The following is an 18,634-nucleotide window of genomic DNA, read 5'->3' on the forward strand; positions in this document are numbered from 1 at the left end:
GAAATACTAAAAAACAAAACAAAACGAAGCCCTCTGTGCTGACCGTGCCCGGACTGTTTCCTCGCCATCGTCCCCAGCCACGTGGCGTGGCCGGGAGGTCCTGGAGGGCGTTCACACACCTGTGCATCCCACAAGGAACTGAGCCCCCGGGGATTCGGGTCGGCACTCGGGTGCGCTGGCAGGTCACGGAGCCAGTCACCTGCAGGTACCGAGGGACGACGGTCAGTTACCACGGAGCCCCACGAGGGGGACGGTGGTCATCCCCAGCTGAGCGCCCAGGAGGCCCAAGACGTGCCAAGGACACACAGCGTTCCCAAGTGTCTGAGCTCTGATGTGACGGGTCGGGGTGTGTCTCCGTCAGCGTCCCCTGCTCTGGGACACTTCTTTCCCGACAGCCTCTCGTCTTCTCTGAGGTCACTGGGGTTGGCCCAGTTTCCCGGCTGTGGAGCCGCCTCTGGAGCAGGGCCGCTGGCAGCACCGCCCTGCAGCCCCCGCACCTCTGTGGCTCTGTGGCCTTGGAGCCTCCGTTTTAGTGTCGTGACTCTCACGTCCTTGCTGTGATGTGACCCCTCGCGGCCAGCCCCCTCCTGCGATGTCCAATTTTATACAAAACCTTGTCGGAGGTGTCCCTGGGAGACCAGGTGACCACCCAGCTACCAGCTTTGCTGTCCGTGCGTGAACTGAAGAAGGTGCACAGTGACCCGGCTGCATGAAGGGACGGACTTGGCCATCGGTCCTGGTGTGCTTCTGTCACTGACAGGTGGTGCCCTGCGGAGTTTGCAGCAAAGCACCTCCTGGTGCAGCGACGAGCGGGCAGGGGACTTACTGGTTTATGTCACTCTTTGTGTTTCGGCTTCGGTGCCTTCGATGCCCTGGGCTGGGGCGTGTGTCCAGCCTCCCTGCCTTGGCTCCCTGGAGGCCAGCCCTGTGCGATCGTGACACCCACCCTGTGTGTCCTGCCAGTGTTCTCCTTGATTGGAAAACTCTGGCCTGTTTGAAAATGGCTCAAGATGGCTCCAGGTGAAGGTGGACACCGGGACCCACCGTCTATCTCTTCGCTGTGTCTCCCGCCTCCCAACTCAGCTCTTTCCACGCAGCTTCACACGCAGCTTCACACACAGGTAGACGCTCAGTGGCAAGATGGCTGCCGGCAGCCCCGAGCTCCCAGCCCCAGGATGAATAGCTCCTCTTTCCCAGCAGCTGCCTCAAACTCACAGGGCTGACCCTCTCCGACTGGCCCAGCCTGGGTCACGGGGCTCCCTGAGCCAGCCTTGGTGGCAGGACGTGCCGCGCTGCTTGGTCAGTAGGAGACTGTGCACCCGCCCTGGGCCAGGACTTGAGGTCAGCCCCGTGTGCTTAACGAAGTGGCCGTGCCCAGAGGACCACAGTCAGGACCTGACGGGACAGCGGGTCTCCACTGCAGGCGGGAAGCCCCAGGGCCTGTCAGAGGCCCCCGAGCTCTGTCCTGTCGGTGGATGCCAGCCTGCTTCCTAGGGACAGTGACAACCAGCACATAGTTAGTGGCCTGGCCTGGCCCAGGATCAAGCCTGTCAATCTGCCTGGCAGGTGGCTCTGCCTGCACTGGCCAGCCTGGGGTCCCCTCCCCGGCCGCAGCTTGGAGAAGCCGGCTCCCCAGCCGCAGCCAGGCCCTGGGCTGAGCTGCTCATCTTGGTTTGAATTCCAGCTCACTCTCTGGCTGTGTGTCCCGGGCCCTGGGCTCATGCTAATCGGGTTCTCCACCTCGACTGGCGCTGGAGTGGCCGTCTGAAATCTGCCCTGGGGAAATCTCTTCAAATGGGAGCAGAATCTAATTTGGCACTAAAAGCTCCTGACTGAAGCCCTGTTTTCTAAGGTCTGACGGCGGAACCTGAATAATAAACTGTTCCTGGATTCCGTGAGGATTGGAGTCGGAGAGCAGAGAGGGGTGGAGGGGGCCATCCCGTGGAGGAGGCAGCTGGGGGCTCTGACACCCACGGGGGGGGGGTCTCCCTCAGGAGGGACAGGCCCTGCCCACCACGCCCAAGAAACACCAGCAACACTCCCCGGCGTCCCAGGCCGCACCTGGTCAGAGTGGCCTTGGCCCGGGGATCTCCCTGGACAAGCAGGGGATGACCGGCCAGTGACAGGAGCCCTGGGAGAGGGCGCGGCGCCCTGTGGAGCTGGGAGCCTGTCTCTCCGGGCTCTTGTTTGCTTTTCTGAAAACCCAGGGGAGAACTCCCTGCGTCTTGAGTGACCCGTGACCCTGGGTTTCTTTCAGAAGGTGTCAAAAGCGGCGAACCCGTTTCCGGGAAGATGTCTATAAAATATAAAATCCGACATGTCACGTTTCAGGACACGTGGGGCCCCGTAGGGCTCCCTGTCCCAGTTCGTGACTTCTCACCGTAGCCTCCAGGACCCAGAGCGCCTCAGCCTGTCCCCACACGTCGTCACCTCTGTCCCCCTCTGTGGGCCTCAGGTCCCCCCATGGGCCTTTGTCCACTGGGGTCCCCTCTGCCTGACACCGTCTGCCTGGTGTCCCCTATTTCCTTTAGGCTCCCCCTCAGGCCCCAGAGAAGCCCCCCCTGACCACTCAGTCCAGTGGCCAGTGTCGGGATGCCTCATGGTGCCGCGTGTCACGTCACTGTCCTTTATTTTCTTTGTCCCTGTTACCACCAACGTCACCACTTCATGCGTCACAGTCCCTGCTGGAACGTCATTCCCGGGAGGGAGGGATCCTCAAGGTCTGGGCACTGCGGCCTCCAGTGGTCAGGCTAGCTCCTGCCAAAATACAGTCACGCGTCATTTACCAACAGGGACACGTTCTGAGAAACGCGTCATTAGGCTGTTTGTGGTCGTACAGTCACCACGGGGCGCACACCTAGACTATGGCGTACACATTCGTAGGCACAGTGTGTCCTTGAGATGTCCTTGGGGGCGGTGACTGGAGCTGTGGGTGGACACGTGACACACACACACCCTGGGGCTGTGACCCCCACTCAGCAAGGCTCGTGCCGCCCCCCCGGGTTTGGGATTCGTGCCTCGCCGGGCCGGGTCGCGATTCTCTTGTTGACTTCACGGTTTTCTTGTTTCCCTCCTTTGACTTCAGTTATTTCAAAAGGAAATTCTCCCGTCACCACTGACCATAATTCAGGACCAGAAAGTGCCGGGCCCCTGCGGGGGGCTGCTGGACCCCACCCCCTTCCTTGCCGAGGTCGTGAGCCCATAGAGAAAGGGGACAACCAGGTGGCAGAGGGATGGCGAGGCTGGGGACGGCTTCCTTCTGAGGACACAGGTTTCCTGACCAAACTGCAGAGCTAGAGGCCGAAGCAGCCAGTGGCCCTCGCTCCCCGCCCAGGGAGAGCAGGCCCCCCGAGGCCAGGTCCCCTGCAGGCAGTGCCCTGCACACCCTGCCTGTCCCTGCAGCCCTGGTAGCCACCGGTGCCGTGGTCACAGACTAGTGACGGCACACACTCGGCCCTCGTCTGTCTCTAAAAGTAAAGTTTTATTGGAACAGAGCCGCGCCCATTTGTTCACGGCCAGTCCAGGGATAGTTCTGCAAGGACAGCGTCCCCTGAGCAGGTGCCACAGAGACTGTCCGGCCTGTGGAGCTGAACATACGTGCCCTTCACAGGAAGGGCCACCGGCTGCCCTGTCCTCCTCTCGCCAGGGCCGAGAGCAGCAGGAGGGCCTGGAGGGGCCGGGGTGCTGGGGAGAGCTTTGGACGGAAGGCAGCGCTGGGGTGGGGACAGTCACAGGCCTCAGCCTTGCTCCCTGGCCAGACGTGCTCTCTCAGGTCTCTTGGCTCACAGAGGAGAGCCGCCAGGAGGGCTGCGGTGGAGTTTTGAAACAAGATCAGGGTTTCTCTCGACCTCAGCATTGACATCTTGTTCTGGATCATTCTTCGCAGTGAGGGGGCCGCCCTGTGCCTTGGAGGAGAGTTAGCCGCTCCCTGGCCCCCGCCCCCTGGACACCAGCGGCTCCCCGTGTTGTGACAGCCCAGCAGTGTCTCCCTGCAGACATGGCCAGGGGTCTCCTGAGGACCAGGTGGGCCTGGCCTGCCGAGAAGGGGAGCCCTTGACCCCCCGCCTTCCGGAGGACGAGACGGGCAGGGCTGCTGCTCCGGGGACCTGGTCAGTGCTCACCGCCTGACGTGGGCCAGGGACGCAGCCGTGTTTAATCAGCCACCCCCACCCCCGACTGCATCTTCAACACGCTGGAAACCACGCAGGTCCCATGGCACGGCCATCCTCTGCCACCTCCCCGGAGGCCGGTCCTTGCATTTCTTTCGGCTCCGCCTCCCAGGTGGAGGAGGCTGCTCCTCCCTGGGGCTGCTGGGGGGCCTTCCCTTCCTGACCACCCCCCCGGCCCCCTGCGGCAGGCCAGCACTCGGCAGAGCGCCCCTTTGCCCTGTTTCCTGGGACTCCAGCATCCAGCTCCCTGAACTACGGAAGGGTCTCTGCTTTGGGGCAGCACCTGCCAGGCCCCAGGGAGACCCCACAGAGGGACCCCGCTCCGTCACAGCCTCTGGGCCACAGGCTGCCCCAGCTCCTGGTGTGTCCTCCAAGGTCCCAGGCAGACCTCTCCCCTGGGCCCCTCGGGAGCCAGCCTGGCCCTCTCTCCCCTGCTCTGGACAGCCCGGCCCTGCCTCTTGCCGTCTCGGGTGATGGGAAGCTCCCTGCTACCCAGGGCCAAGGGTCCCACCCACCATCCTCCCTACAGCTGCCTGGAACCCTGGAGTCTTGAAGCATCTTGGGCACTCACTGGTCCTTGTGGTGCCTTGGCACCCCAGCGTCCCCCTCTGGAAAGGGGCGCTAGAACAGGACTGTGTCTCTGCTTCACGTTTCTGTAAGATGTCTTTACAGGTGATGATTTTTTAAAGGGTCCATTATCACTGAGCTAAAAAGATTAAATGGGACAGCAGAGGCTCGCTCAGAAGAGCTTGTCTGTGTCCCTACTCCACAAAGGGTTAGGTGTCCCCTTCCTGATGAAGCAGGGTCTCTAATAAGCTCTGCTGTGACATGAAGCACACACAGAAGCACACCATGTCCCGGTCCTTGGTTCACCAACAGAGCCACCCATGTTCCGCAGGAGAGAGAACACGATCGTCCCCCGAGAAGCCCGCCCTTCTCTGCTCCTCTCGCACCCTGAGATCACCACGGTCCCCGTGTCCAGCACCACAGATTCTCTGGCCTGTTTTTGAGACCCATGGGGCTCGCGTCCTACCTCTGGTGTAGTTCTCTGGCCTGTCTGAGGCTGCCGAGCTGCGTCCATCTTGCGGGAGCACCAGGGCCTCCCCGTGGCTGAATGCACGCGCAGGAGTCTCGTTCCCCCGTCCTTTGGTCGATGGACATTTTGCTTTTAGTTATCTGTTATGGCAGATGTGCTGCCGTGAACGTGTCCGCGTGAGACTCCTGGTGAACGTGTGAGTGCGTTTCTGTTGGGTAAATACCCAAGATTCTAATCCCTGGCTCAGAAGTGGTGTGTTCAAGTTTAGCAGAGATGGAGCGGGGTCCCTCTGCGGGGTTTCCCTGGGGGTCTGGCAGGTGCTTGGTTACCCCAAAGCAGAGACCCTTCGGTAGCTCAGGGAGCTGGATGCTGGAGTCCCCAGGAAACAGGGCAGAGCTAAACTTCTGTGGTGGTGGGAACAGTTGGCCCATTTGGCAGCACCAGGCAGGAGTTCCGTTGCCCCGTCCCTGTCGGCTCTTGGCATTCTCCACTTTTTGTTAGCCATTCTGGTCACTGCAGCACACAGTGTTTCAGGCCTCCACAAACTTGAAGGGGGAGAGAGATGCTCTTATTTCTCACTAGTGTGCAGTTAACACTCAGCTTTTGCATACAGGCCACAGAACACTGTATGCTGGCAGAATCTAAGATTCTGTCATCCATGGAAATCGCCGATATCATTTCCTATCCCATCGCAGCAGTTCTTGCAGATATTGAGAAGTCTGATATGATCACTCTCTGCAAGTCTTGCTTTTAATGTGTGTGTGTTTTAGTGTGGGGGTTGGAACCAGGGCCTCACGCGTGCTAGGCAAGTGCTCCACCACTGAGTCGCCTCCCTGACCAGATGTGCTCATTTTTAAGTGATGTGTTACTGTGTGGCAAACTCTTTTAATATTCGGATAACCGTATTTCAAATAGTTGATTTTCTCGACGACCTATATACTTAGTGCATGTGGAACGCTAGAGATGGCGTCCCTGGCCCGCAGCCACAAGGTGAGCGTGGTGGGGGACGCCCAGAGGCTCTGCTGGCCCGTTTGCTCACCGCCCTCTGATCTGTCCCCTGCAGCTTTCTTCGGGAAGTACCTCAATGAGTACAACGGCTCCTACGTGCCGCCCGGCTGGAAGGAGTGGGTCGGACTCCTTAAAAATTCCCGCTTTTATAACTACACACTGTGCCGCAACGGGGTGAAGGAGAAGCACGGCTTCGACTACTCCAAGGTAAGCGCCTCCCCGGCCCGCCATGCTGCATAGCCACGGCCAGCGCAGGCCCAGGACCGGCGCCCAGGGTCCCCTCGGCTCTGACCTACTCAGTGCTCGACTGCAAGCCTTTGAGCCGTTCACCGAACACCCTCTGCGTCTCGGGTCGTCTCCAGTCTGGCTCTGAGCGTTCGGTCGTCTGTCTGTCGGTCTGGCTCTGAGCGTTCGGTCGTCTGTCTGTCGGTCTGGCTCTGAGCGTTCGGTCGTCTGTCTGTCGGTCTGGCTCTGAACGTTCCGTCTTCTGTCTGTCGCCTGGCTCTGAGCGTTCGGTCTTCTGCCTGTTGGTCTGGCTGGCCTCCTGTCTGTAGGTCTGGCTCTGAGCGCTCGGTCTTCTGCCTGTTGGTCTGGCTGGCCTCCTGTCTGTAGGTCTGGCTCTGAGCGCTCGGTCTTCTGCCTGTTGGTCTGGCTGGCCTCCTGTCTGTAGGTCTGGCTCTGAGCGCTCGGTCGTCTGTCTGTCAGTCTGGCTGGTCTCCTGTCTGTCAGTCTGGCTCTGAGCGTTGGGGTCTGAGCATTGGGCTGAGGCAGGATGATCCACAGACGGCGCCCGCAGAGGACGAGGGATCACTGATGGCCACACATGGCGCCCGTCCAAGCTGCTGATTCCAGGGCACAGAACATATTTGTTCTCCTGTTACTGGGCCCTTCCACTGGGGGCTCTTGAACTAGAGCTGTGGAGAACAGTCTGCTGTGTTTCTTGACGTTTCCAGGAGCAGAGCCGCTGGGTGTCACGGGTGGGCACGTTGGGTTGGCGGGTGCTGCCTGAGAGTGGCCGACGTGGCCTCCCTCGGACGCTGTGTCTGTTGAGCTGGCGCAGTGCGCGGTGTGGAGCGGCTGCTTCGGGGAGCTTCTCACCCACGTGCCTCTGTGTAAGCCCGACCCAGATCAAGGCTGCGGCCTTCCCAGCCCCAGAGGCCCCCAGGACCCCTCCTGTCCCAGCCTGCACACCCGAGGTGACCCCTGACCTGCAGGCCGCGGGCTGCTCCCGCCTGATCTGGAGCCTTGCAGGAAGGGAACCCACGGCGCACCCCCCTCCACTTCTGGTTTTCTGCACCCAGCGTGAGGCCGGGAGGCTCACCACCCTGTGAGTGTCGGCAGTGGTGCTCTCTGTCCCCGCTGCAGACGGCCAGCTGTCCATCCCTCCAGAGGCCCAGGGGCCCTAGGGTTGTCTCCAGTTTGAATCTATGATGAATCAAGCTGCAGTGAACACTGACCTGGACATTTGCACCATTTCTCTCCATGGCCTTCCAGGGGTCGAGTCCCCGGGACACGCTGGGCCAGCTGGCAGCCCACTCACTGGCCCCACGGTCCTCCCCAGCACTTGGTAGTGTCTCCCTTATCAGAGGGGCTTTGCTGGGGGAGGGACGGTCATCGTGGCTTGACCACCGTGTTTGGGGATCTATTAAGGGGCCCCTGGTGTGCAGCGTGCACTCCGCATCAATAGCGCAGACCGTGGGCTCACCAGCCACTGTCTGAGGATGCCCTGAGTTGGTCGTGGGAGGACCGCGGAGGTAAAACGGGTCGGCGCGGCCGCTGTGTTCCCCGGCTCTGTCACTGTAACAAAATACCTGACAGAACCCAGAAGAAAGAAGGTTCTTTAGGCTCACGTTTCAGGCCCTGGTTGTCTGACCCTGTGACCATGTGGTCACATCATGGTAGCAGCCGGTGTCAAAGGAGGTCTGTTACTCTATGGCAGCCAGGAAGCAAAGAGAGTAAGGGGCCTGTGTGTCACCACCAGTGTCCCTTTCAAGGACACTTCCCCAGAGACCCACTGCTTTCACCAGTTCTCGCCCCCTATGCCTTGGCACTCCATGGGCACACAGACTGGGGACCCTGTCTCCAACACAGTGGCCCTTCATCTGCCAACCGTGACAGCGGTGTCCCCTGAAACTTCCTGAACAAAAACAGACAGTGGGCCTGGTGTGGCCCTGGGGTGGGAGTCCCCTGGCTTAGACAGTGACGCTGGTATGGGGATGTGGCTCAGTGGTAAAACGCCTCTGGGTTCAGTTCCCCATCCTGGGGGGACACGGATAAGCCTGGAGGACATTGTGCTGAGGGCAATAATGCAGACAGGAGACACTCAGGCTCCCCGCGTTCGTGCAGAGAATCCAGATCTGTAGGAGCAGGCGGGGCTGGCAGCGGGGCTGGCAGCGGGGCTGGAGCCGCTGGTCAGCAGACGGAAGTTCACGTTCTGCCAGGCAAAGAAGTTCTCCAGATCCGCTGCACCCTTAAAAATTTAAAGGGCAGATCTCATGTTTTATTTTTAATCACAATAAATTTTTAAAGGACTAATTTTCATGACGTGAAAAATATATGAAATTAAAATTTTAGCGCCCACGTAAAAGCTTTCCTGGAGCAGTCGCGCTGGTTCCTTTCCTGGCGGCCACTCCGTGCTGCCTGAAGAGGGTCACTAGTAGTTGCAACTGGGACGGCGCCTGCAGGGCGGACACCTTACCACCTGGGCGCGTTGCTTATCAACTTGGTGGCCTCGGTTTCCTCACCTGTAAAGTGGGTCACCGGTCACTACCTCCCTGGCCGTGCACAGGGAGCCTGGCACCTGGGACACAGTTTGTTCAGCGAGCACACAGCGCCTTCAGCGGCTCGGAGGAGCCCAGGCTTCGCGCAGGCAGGAGGTTGCCGTCTTGGCCCTTGCAGGCTCCGCCCCCAGCGCGCATGCGCGGCCTGGCCTGCCCCTGCAAGTGCCTCCTGGGGGAGAGGGCGGTGGAGCCAAGTGACTGCTGGGGAACCAAGTGACTGCTGGGGGAGGCACACTTCCACCCAGAGCCACCGATCAGCAGCCTCGCCAAAGGCTCTGTGTTACGTTGATGGAGTTTGCAGGGCCCCCCAGGAAGACCCTGGAGGCTCGCACACTGTGGGCAAGAGGAGGTGTCCCAGCCGGGCCCTGGCCCTGGCTCAGCTGTGACTTCCAAAGGGGAAGTAGAGTCCTAAATCCCTCAACAGCACCTGCCCACACGGGCCTGGTGGGGTGTGCCAGGGCAGTCGGGCCCTCGGCTTGCTGTTCTGCCCCAGGTGTGGGGAGGAGCTGGCTCTGGCTGCTAGGGAGACAGAGGGCCACCTCCTGAAGGGTGACGGTGGCCAGTTGGGCTTCCCACCCTCCCACCTGCCTGTTCCCAGCTCAGAACCTTGAAACCTTCCCCGTGGCCCCAGGCACCCAGCTCAGCTTGCCCCTGTCTGAACTAAGCATTTCCTCCCGGTCCTTTTTCTCCTGGGCTCCCATCTCTGCCCCTTCCCCAAACCGCCCAGACCACAAACCAACAGGGGTGGGGAGCTGCCTGCCCCTCTCGTACCCCTCCACCAGTCAGCAGCCAGTCCCTGTTTGTCCCCTGTATCCCACGTGTCTCTGCCTGCTGCCCACCCCAGCCCGGACCCCTCCACCCCGTCACCTGATCTTGGCTCTGGTGCTGTGCAGAGGGGCAGCCCTTCTCCCAGGCCAGCCCCGCACTCACCGCCCACAGTGGAGCATGGGTGGTGCCGCCACCCAGTCGAGGGACGTGGAGGGAGCTGTGTGTCGGCTGTCACTGCAGTGTCCCAGGGAGCAGTCGGAGATCTGGGAAGACTTCACTTAGCAAAGGAGTGGCCTTGGGGGAGTACTGATAAGGACGAGTTGCTCTCAGCCACCAGGCCAGCTGTAATTACAGACTGATCTTATCAAGAGCCGGCTACGTGCAGGGCACCCGTGGCAAGAGCTTAACATCTATTAGCACGTTAAAGCCCTGTGCCAGCCCTGAGAGGCAGGCACAGCCATCTCCCCACACACACCACCAGGTGTAAGGCCAGGACGTCACACGGCCCAGAGGAGCCCGATTCGCTTGGCGATCCCACGCCCGGCCTGGCCTGCCCCCTCTCCTGGAGGCACCTGGCTTCTGAATTCCATCCTTCTCCTTCCCACACACCTTTATCCTTTATCTCAGGCGCAGCCATTGCCAGCTTTGGAGAATGTGATGTGTGGTCCTAGACTTTGATCTAAGTGACCTTGCCTCATCCATACCCTCCCACAGCCTGGTTTCCCACCCAGGACCTGCAGGATGGCCCCTGCTGCAGCGTCAGCCACGTGGGGTCCATGTCGGTCTTGGCTGCTCTCATTTATTCTTTTTTGTGTTTCATTACCCTGATGTCCCTCCCTTCCTGGGAATGGAGGTTGACGGTCACTGGGTGAAACTGTTTCCCAGCAGCCAAGCCGACACCTAGTTCTAATAGGTGACTTTATTATGAAGGGCAGTGTTTCTCTCCCAGCCATCCCGCTGGCCACAGGTTGCCAGCGGCTCCCGCCACATCCTCCCCCAACTCCCAGTTCTCCCACCAGGACACTGCTGACTTCCACAGGGCAGGCTCTCCTCTCACCCCAGGGGGCTCTGCACTGGCTTTAGATCCACTGTCAGATTCTGTTGTCACTTTAAGAATTTTTCTAACACCTTAAGCTCCTGTCTCCCAACTACAGCAGGAGCTCTTTGATTTTATGTAATATTTTATACAATGGGTTCCGCAGAGCCCCCTTATGAAGCCTTTTCTTACCTCTCAAGGTTTTTCTACAAAAATCATTCAAGGATAAGTATGGCAAGTAGCAAGTGACCTTCTTTCTGCCCTTCTCTCCCCTTTTCCCAATCCTCAGGCAGCAGCTTAATATCCATCCTTCCAAATTTTTCCTTGATGTTCATAAACATGAGATTAGTGATTTAGCTTTTCCTCTCCACCTTGATCATCCCCTGCCCCAATGTAAAAAAAAAAAAACAAATACATTTAGGGGGATATTGGTGATTAAACTCGGGGGCACTTGACCACTGAGCCACATCCCCAGCTCTATTTTGTATTTTATTTAGAGACAGGGTCTCACTGAGTTGCTTAGGGCCTTGCTTTTGCTGAGGCTGGCTTTGAATGCACAATCCTCCTGCCTCAGCCTCCCAAGCCCTTGGGATTATAGGCGTGCACCATTGTGCCTGGAAATACATATTTTTAAAAAGGAGTCCTCCTGAAGTTGAGTCCATCACTTGCTTTTTCTCTTCAGTGGACCTTGGACAACTTTCCACATCAGGAACCACACATCTGCCTTGTTAATCCCTGTAGGTGTTGCATGGTTGACAGCAGCAGAAGTTAGTGGGTGGCTGCAGTGTGCTTGTGCGTTGGGAGCAGTGTTGCTGCAGCCACCTGCCTGCTATGGACGGGCTGGAGAGTACCTGAAGGAGCACATTTCAGGCTCGTGACTCTTCATAGTGTGTACAGTGGTGTGCCCTCAGTTCAGGATGGATCCTACAGCCCCTTCACCTTTTTTCTCTGATCTCTTCTTGAAAGTGACAGTTTGGGCAGAGCTGCTTTCTAGGAAGCAGGGTATATTTTAAGAACTCAGTGTCGTTAAGAGGAACTAGCAGCTTAAGATTGACCAAGTGTGAATTTAAGTCTCCACTTCCAGGATGAGCTTTTAAAGCCCCAGCTTCTGGCCACGTTCTTACCTCCTGCCCAGGAGACAAGCTGCCGTCTGGTTTTCTGGAGACACCTCTGCAGGCCTTTGTTTGTGCTGCTCCCTGTGTCACCTCTGCATTTGGACTGTGACATTGACCCTCTTAGGAGCCAGTTGCCACCCTGCCCTCCTTTCTCTGCCTGGAAGACGTGGCACGCGCGCTCCACCTCCAAGCCCTTGTATTTGCTGCCCTCCACCTGGACTCTTCCTCTAGATCAGTAATTTTCAATCCCGGCTGCCTGCTGGCGTCCTCTGGGGAACTCTGATACCTGGGCTTAGGAACAGTCTAATCACATGGAATCTCTGGGTGAGCTCAGGCATCGGTAAAGCCCCCAGGGATCCCAGCAGGCAGCAGAGTTGGAAACCCAGTGATACAGAGCTTCATACCCGCCCCTTCCGTCACTCTGTCTCACCTGAAAAGCCACCTCTTCAGAGAGGCCCCCCACTGTCCCAGCTAAATCATGTCTCCACCCCAGCTCCCAGTCACCCTTTGTTACATCTCCGTATTTCCTTCAACTGTCATACCTTGTAACTACCTGGTTTACCTGGTTCTTTATTTATACTTTTTTCTGCTTCTGCCCCACACCACGGGCACTCCAGGGACACAGAGATGTACCTCAGTACAGTCCTAAGGCTTCAGACTCAGGAATCCTGGCTTCCACCTTTACCAGCTATGTGACGTTGAACAATTCACTTAACTTCTCTGTGCCTAAATTTCCTGTTCTGAAAAGTAAGGATTGCCATCAGACCTGTTTTCTGTGACTATGTAAAACTTACATGAGCTAAGACGAGGACACACAGGTGAGTTCTTGGCACATCCCAAGTACTCAATGGTCTTAGCTGTTATTCTTTTAATATCTGTCACAGGGAATGACAAATTGCAGTCCCCCATGCTCCCTAACCTCATCTGTGCTTTATTTTTGGCCACTGAGCTTCACGCCATCCTGTGAATTTTGCTTCTCCATTGTCTCTCTGCCCCAGCAGCAGCTGGACCAGGGCAGGGACAGTGTGTCCTGTTCACGGCTGGATCCCCGATGCGTAGCAGGGTGCCTGGCCGGGCACTCAGCACAGTGCCTGCCCCTCACCTGTTGTCCTCTCTGTCCCCAGGATTACCTCACAGACCTCATCACCAACGACAGCGTGAGCTTCTTCCGCACGTCCAAGAAGATGTACCCACACAGGCCGGTGCTAATGGTCATCAGCCACGCAGCCCCCCACGGCCCCGAGGACTCGGCCCCCCAGTACTCACGCCTCTTCCCCAACGCGTCCCAGCACATGTAAGCCTCAGTCCCTGTAGGAGCCACCGGGTAGCACAGAGGCCAGGCTCTGGGGACAGTAGTATGGCAGCAATGACACAGCTGCCCCTTTAAGTGTACTGGCTAAAGAACCCAGGAACACGCTGCTTGTGGGTGGTGACAGGGGGATCCCAACCCAGCCAGCGAGGCCACAGACGGGAGTGGGGCAGTTCTTGACTGGGATCCCCGTCATCGTCACACCGCGAGGCCTGTGGACGGGACGTGCTGGGTGGGTTTCCTGTGCACTCCTGTGTGTTCTATTTCCTGCATTTAAAACACACTTCTGAGAGGGCAGACCTGGGCCCACCTAGGTCACAGCCAGTCCCTTGGTACTCAGTGACCTGCTGCTGCTGCTGCTGCCGCCGCCACACAACTAATCACCGAGACATTTAGCAGGTGGAGCGGCAGATGCTCGAGACCTCACTGTGTCCGTGTGTCGGGCACCTGGGAGATGTGTGTCTGAAGTCCGGGTCTCCCGGGGTAGAGGTCACCACCAGGTGTCATCGGGGCTGTAGTTACCTGGCACTTACCTGGGACGCGCCCACCGAGCTGGTTCTGGCCACGTGGGCCTCTCAGAGGAAGCCGAGGTTCCGCCCAACATGGTAGCTGGAGAGACAGAGGCCAAGTGAAGGAAGCCACCGCCTTCTGTAATCTCCCAGGGACACGCCGTCACTCTGCTGTGGTCACCTGTGTGACACGGCGTGAAGACCAGGAAGTGGGCATCATCCAGGCCTTCCTCGAGGCAGCCTGCCGCCCCACTTTAGAGATGGGGAAACCGAGGCACAGGGAGGCGAGGGAACGGGGATCTGAGGTCACCCGTCTGCTAAACGGCAGAGCAGGGTTCAAATCCAGCCCCACCCAAGCTTCCCATCTCCCTGCCTGTCCCCCAAGTCCTCCTCCATCCAGCTGACTGGCATGTGTTTCTAGAAAGTTCTCTGGCTTCTCTGCCTCCTGCCATCTCCTGTTGAGGAGCAGTACTCTGCAGTCCTTGCTGTGACATTCCAGGGCGACAAGGACAGGGCGGCTTGGAATCTGAGTGTCCAGGTGTTTAATTTTCATTACAGTCAGACGCACTGTCCTCCTCGGCCCCTGGCTGTGATCACCTCTGACCGCACTGGAGAGGCTGGGAGGAGGGTAACCTGCTGAGCCCTGGTCTTTGGGGAGGGGAGTTGACAGAAGATGACCAGCTGAGATCCGGTCAGTGCTCGCCCCCAGCTGGAGCTTGGCCTCTGCACATCTGGCTGCCCAGTTCCCACACACCTATCCACCCAGGACCCGGTCCCCCAGCCCCACCTGCCCGTGGCTTCTGTGGCCAGCTGTGTCCCCTTGAGAAGGTGGGACGCGTCCCTGCTGCCGCGGAGGTGCTGGCTGCTCCCAGGCGGCCGGGTTGCTGGGAGGGGTTCAGGTCCCCTGCTCCTTTATTGAGTTGAAAATTCCAGAAGTTGAGAGTGAGCAGCGCCCTCTGTTGGAGCAGAGAACCCCCTGCACCCCATCAGAGGTGCGTTTAGAAGGCTCTTTGGGCTCTGGGGTGTGATCATTTCCAAAACAAAACCAAAAAAAGAAAGTCTCTTTGCAGCTGGGTGTTCAACCTTGGGTGGAGGGGGACCAGAGACAGTCCTGCCTGGGCCGCGGGCAGCTCTTTCCACCTGAGTCTCCGCACCTCGGCCCCCCTGCAGGTCGGCCTCATCCCTGTTCCTGGGGCAGGCTGTGCGGGTTCTGTCCCTGTCCCCTCCACTCCACCAGCCCAGGGCCCCAGTCACCATCCCTACCCCACACACAACACACCAACACGTTCAAACATAGACACAGAAACACGCGTGCTGACCCACCAGTGCATGCGAGTACACACACGTGCAGACACCACACACACAAATACGTACAAAGACGTGCAGACACACACAAAGACACAGATAAACACAAACAGACACGCTGACAAAAACAGTGTACACACACAGACACAGCCACCAAAGCACAGGCCTGCAGACACACTCAGATACACACACAAACAGACAAACCTACAAATGCCCAACGCCAGACACACAGACCCACACCCAGCAGCCCTCGGCCTCCTCCTGAGCTGTGGCCTCCCACGGGGCTCGGGCTGCCCTTCCCAACCCCAGGGGTGGCCAGGTTGAGATGACCAGGTGTCGGGCCTCCAGTCACAGGGCACGAGGGGCCAGGTGCAGAGGTTGTGAGGGTGAAGTCACCCTTCTCTGCACCCCCCAAAGGCAAGGGATGTCCTTTGGGTTCTTTAGGGGACACCAGGTTCCTGGGATGCTTGAGGAGGTGAGGGCTTCACTCCCGTCTTCCATCTCCAGGCGCCTGGGGCCATGTGGAGCCCAGCTTGATGCAGGTGGCCAGCAGCTGGCTGGGCCCCACGTGGGGCCTGGCTCTGCAGCCTCTGGCCTCAGAATCCTCCCCAAGAGTCCCCCGCTGCAGACCCTCCAGGGCAGGCTCCAGCCTAGCCCCAGGCCGACTAGGGAGTGGTGGCCCCTTGGCCTGCGGGTGGTCTTCCCACAGGCCACAGGCCCCACCCCGGGACCCCCCACCTCTCATCTGCTCAGCCCAGGAGGGGGCCTTGTTCTGGAAGTGTTCTACACGGGGTCAGGCCAGCTACAGGGGACAGCAGCTTCTCGCAATCAGAGGAAGCTGGGGAGGAGGATTTAGCGGCGGGAGGCTGCGGATCAGCCTGCGGGGTCCAGGCGGGTCGGGGCTGGGGACCTCCGCTGGGCGCTTAGCAACCGTCTCCATGGCTGTCAGGAGCACTGAGCGGCAGCGTCTCTACCCAAGCCCTTTTGGAGATGGCCCTGAGATGTGGCAGGTGGGGGACGGAGGGCGCGCCCCGCTCCTGCAGCCCTCCTCTCCCGCGCTGTCCTCTCCGCCTGTGTCAGCTCTGACTGGGGTGGGGTGGGGTCAGGGGACCCAGGAGGGTTCCACCTCTGGGCCGTGGCGTGCCCTACCAGGACACCCTCCGGCAGCCCGAGCTGAGGTGACCGGAGGCGCTCTGGGTTGGGGTGGAATATGTCACCATCTAGAAGGTGTGGAGGCCCTGAACCGAGGTGACCTGTGTGCCTTTGCCACCTGACCCTCCACAGGAGTGTCCCAGGGGAGATTCAGCCCCAGCACTTAGGATGCGAGGACTCCAGGCCCAGGGCCAGGGCGGCTTTGGTCACAAGGTGGCAGCAGAGGCCATTCAGCTGCTGGGCTTTCCAGCAAGTTAGCTGCCCGCCCTGGGGCCCAGTGCCCTCATTTGTCACCCATGGAAAATGAAGACAGCGCCCGCTCCTAGAACTGTGTATGAAGGAGATGACAGAAGGTGGCTTCAGACGGTGCCTAGCCTGCGGTCACAGCCCGGTGAAGGTCACCATTTATCTGTTCATTTGTCATCAGTAGTCACAGTTGGCCACACAGCAGAAGGCCCAGGACTCCCCACTCACTCGGGAGGAGCCCGGGCAGGTCCTGAACCTCTCTGTTTCCTCTTTAGTAAACGGGAGATTGAACCACAGTTGGAAGAGTAATTGTGACAATTGTCAGTGGTGTATCCAGATGTGGACATTTGGGTATTAGCCTCCCGTAACTGTATGTACTTAATTTCTAAATCAGTTTCCTATTTTTTTAAACCAAAATCTAATGCAAAAGAATATTTTGTAGCTGGGCGCAGTGGCACACACCTGTAATCCCAGCAACTCAGGAGGCTGAGGCAGGAGGATTGCAAGCTCAAAGCCAGACTCGGCAAAAGCAAGGCCCTAAGCAGTTCAGTGAGACCCTGTCTCTAAATAAAATACAAAATAGGGTTGGGGATGTGGCTCAGTGGTTGAGTGCCCCTGAGTTCAATCCCTGGTACAAAGATTTTGTAGTTCCACTTTGCCACAGTGACTGCCACTTGCCATTCCTTGAAGGTGACTAAAAAAATCCAGCACACGCACAGCAACAGGGCTCAATCAGAGTCATCTGCTGGGATCTGCTAGAAGCTCTAAACTGGAGCTTCTCTGGATTTTTTGTTTGTTTGGGTTTTTTTCCTAAAATATTTATTTCTTAGATTTAGGTGAACACAATATCTTCATTTTACATTTATGAGGTGCTGAGGATCGAACCCAGTGCCTTGTGCATGCTAGGCAAGTGCTCTACCACTGAGCCACAACTTCAGCCCGTTTGTTTGTTTGTTTGTTTTAATTTATTTTTTAGTTATTGGCGGACACAACATCTTTGTTTGTATGTGGTGCTGAGGATCGAACCCGGGCTACACACATGCCAGGCGAGCGCGCTACCAATTGAGCCACATCCCCAGCCCCAAGCCCATTTGTTTTTTAAGACAGGGTCTCATAAGTTGCTTAGGGCCTTGCTAAATTGCTGAGACTGGCCTCAAACTTGAATCCTCCTGTCTCAGCCATCCAAGGGGCCGTACAGGCCTGTGCTACTGTGCCTGGCTACTTCTTCATTCTTTTAAAAGGAGAGGAGCAAACACCAGACAAGAGGCAAAGAAAAACTAGCTCCTAGTTGAGACTTTGGCCTGAGAGACAAAAGGGGCCTGTGTTTCGCAGTTCTGGCTCAATGTGACTTAACACTGGGCCTCCCAGAGGCGCCCCTCTCATGCGGAGGAGGCCAGGCCGGTGATTAGCAGAGCCCCTGACCTGCCGGTGTTCACTTGCCCCCAAGTGGAGCAGGCAGCCCCCCACACCGGGTGGGGCACACCCAAGGCAACTCCGGGGCCTGGGCCAGGGGCCTGACGCTATCTGTCTGTCTGCCCCCAGCACGCCGAGCTACAACTACGCACCCAACCCAGACAAGCACTGGATCATGCGCTACACGGGGCCCATGAAGCCCATCCACATGGAGTTCACCAACATGCTGCAGCGCAAACGCCTCCAGACCCTCATGTCTGTGGACGACTCCATGGAGACGGTAGGCCTCCCGCCAGGTGTGGCCAGACCCCCAGCCAGGCCAGGGCTGGGCCTTCCTGCCTTCAGGGTTCTCTTGAAGGTCACTAGACAGAGGGGGACCAGAAGCCAAAGGCAGAGTGCGAGGCACTGCCCAGACTAGGAAGAGGGCTTGGAGCCGCCCAGACGCCAGCTCCGCCTTCCTGAGACTTGAACCTGGGCTCTGGGCTCTGGGCTCTGGGCTACTTTTTCTTTCTTCTTCTTCTTCTTTCTTTATTTTTTGTTTTGTTTTTCCTTCATTGCATTTTTACCAGCTTTGAGAGGTGACTCACACGCCATTCAGTTCACCCAACTAAAGGGCAGAGTTCAGTGGTTTAGCACATTTGCACCACTCCAAGAAGAAACCCCATTGTGACCCTCTGCCATCTCCCCCCAGCCCCTACCACCACCCCCAGCGCCCGCTCAGCCCTATCTCTGTGGCCGTGGTGTTCTGGACACTCATAAACGGAGTCACTGTCCCTGGGCTTGCGTGC

General features: G+C 58.3%; 1 protein-coding gene across 5 annotated transcripts in view; it reads left to right on the top strand.

Moving 5' to 3' along the window:
* Nucleotides 1-18,634, top strand: part of Sulf2 (sulfatase 2) — an 81,822-nt gene that overhangs the window by 46,726 nt on the left and 16,462 nt on the right. For all 5 annotated transcript variants that reach the window (XM_078051985.1, XM_013358650.4, XM_078051984.1 and 2 more), the window contains exons 4-6: nt 6,269-6,420; nt 13,037-13,206; nt 17,976-18,126. In XM_078051985.1, coding sequence (XP_077908111.1) covers nt 6,269-6,420; nt 13,037-13,206; nt 17,976-18,126 — 473 coding nt within the window. The remainder of the gene's footprint in view (nt 1-6,268; nt 6,421-13,036; nt 13,207-17,975; nt 18,127-18,634) is intronic.

This window comes from Ictidomys tridecemlineatus, chromosome 5 (assembly GCF_052094955.1).
Source record: "Ictidomys tridecemlineatus isolate mIctTri1 chromosome 5, mIctTri1.hap1, whole genome shotgun sequence".
Taxonomy (NCBI): Eukaryota; Metazoa; Chordata; class Mammalia; order Rodentia; family Sciuridae; genus Ictidomys; species Ictidomys tridecemlineatus.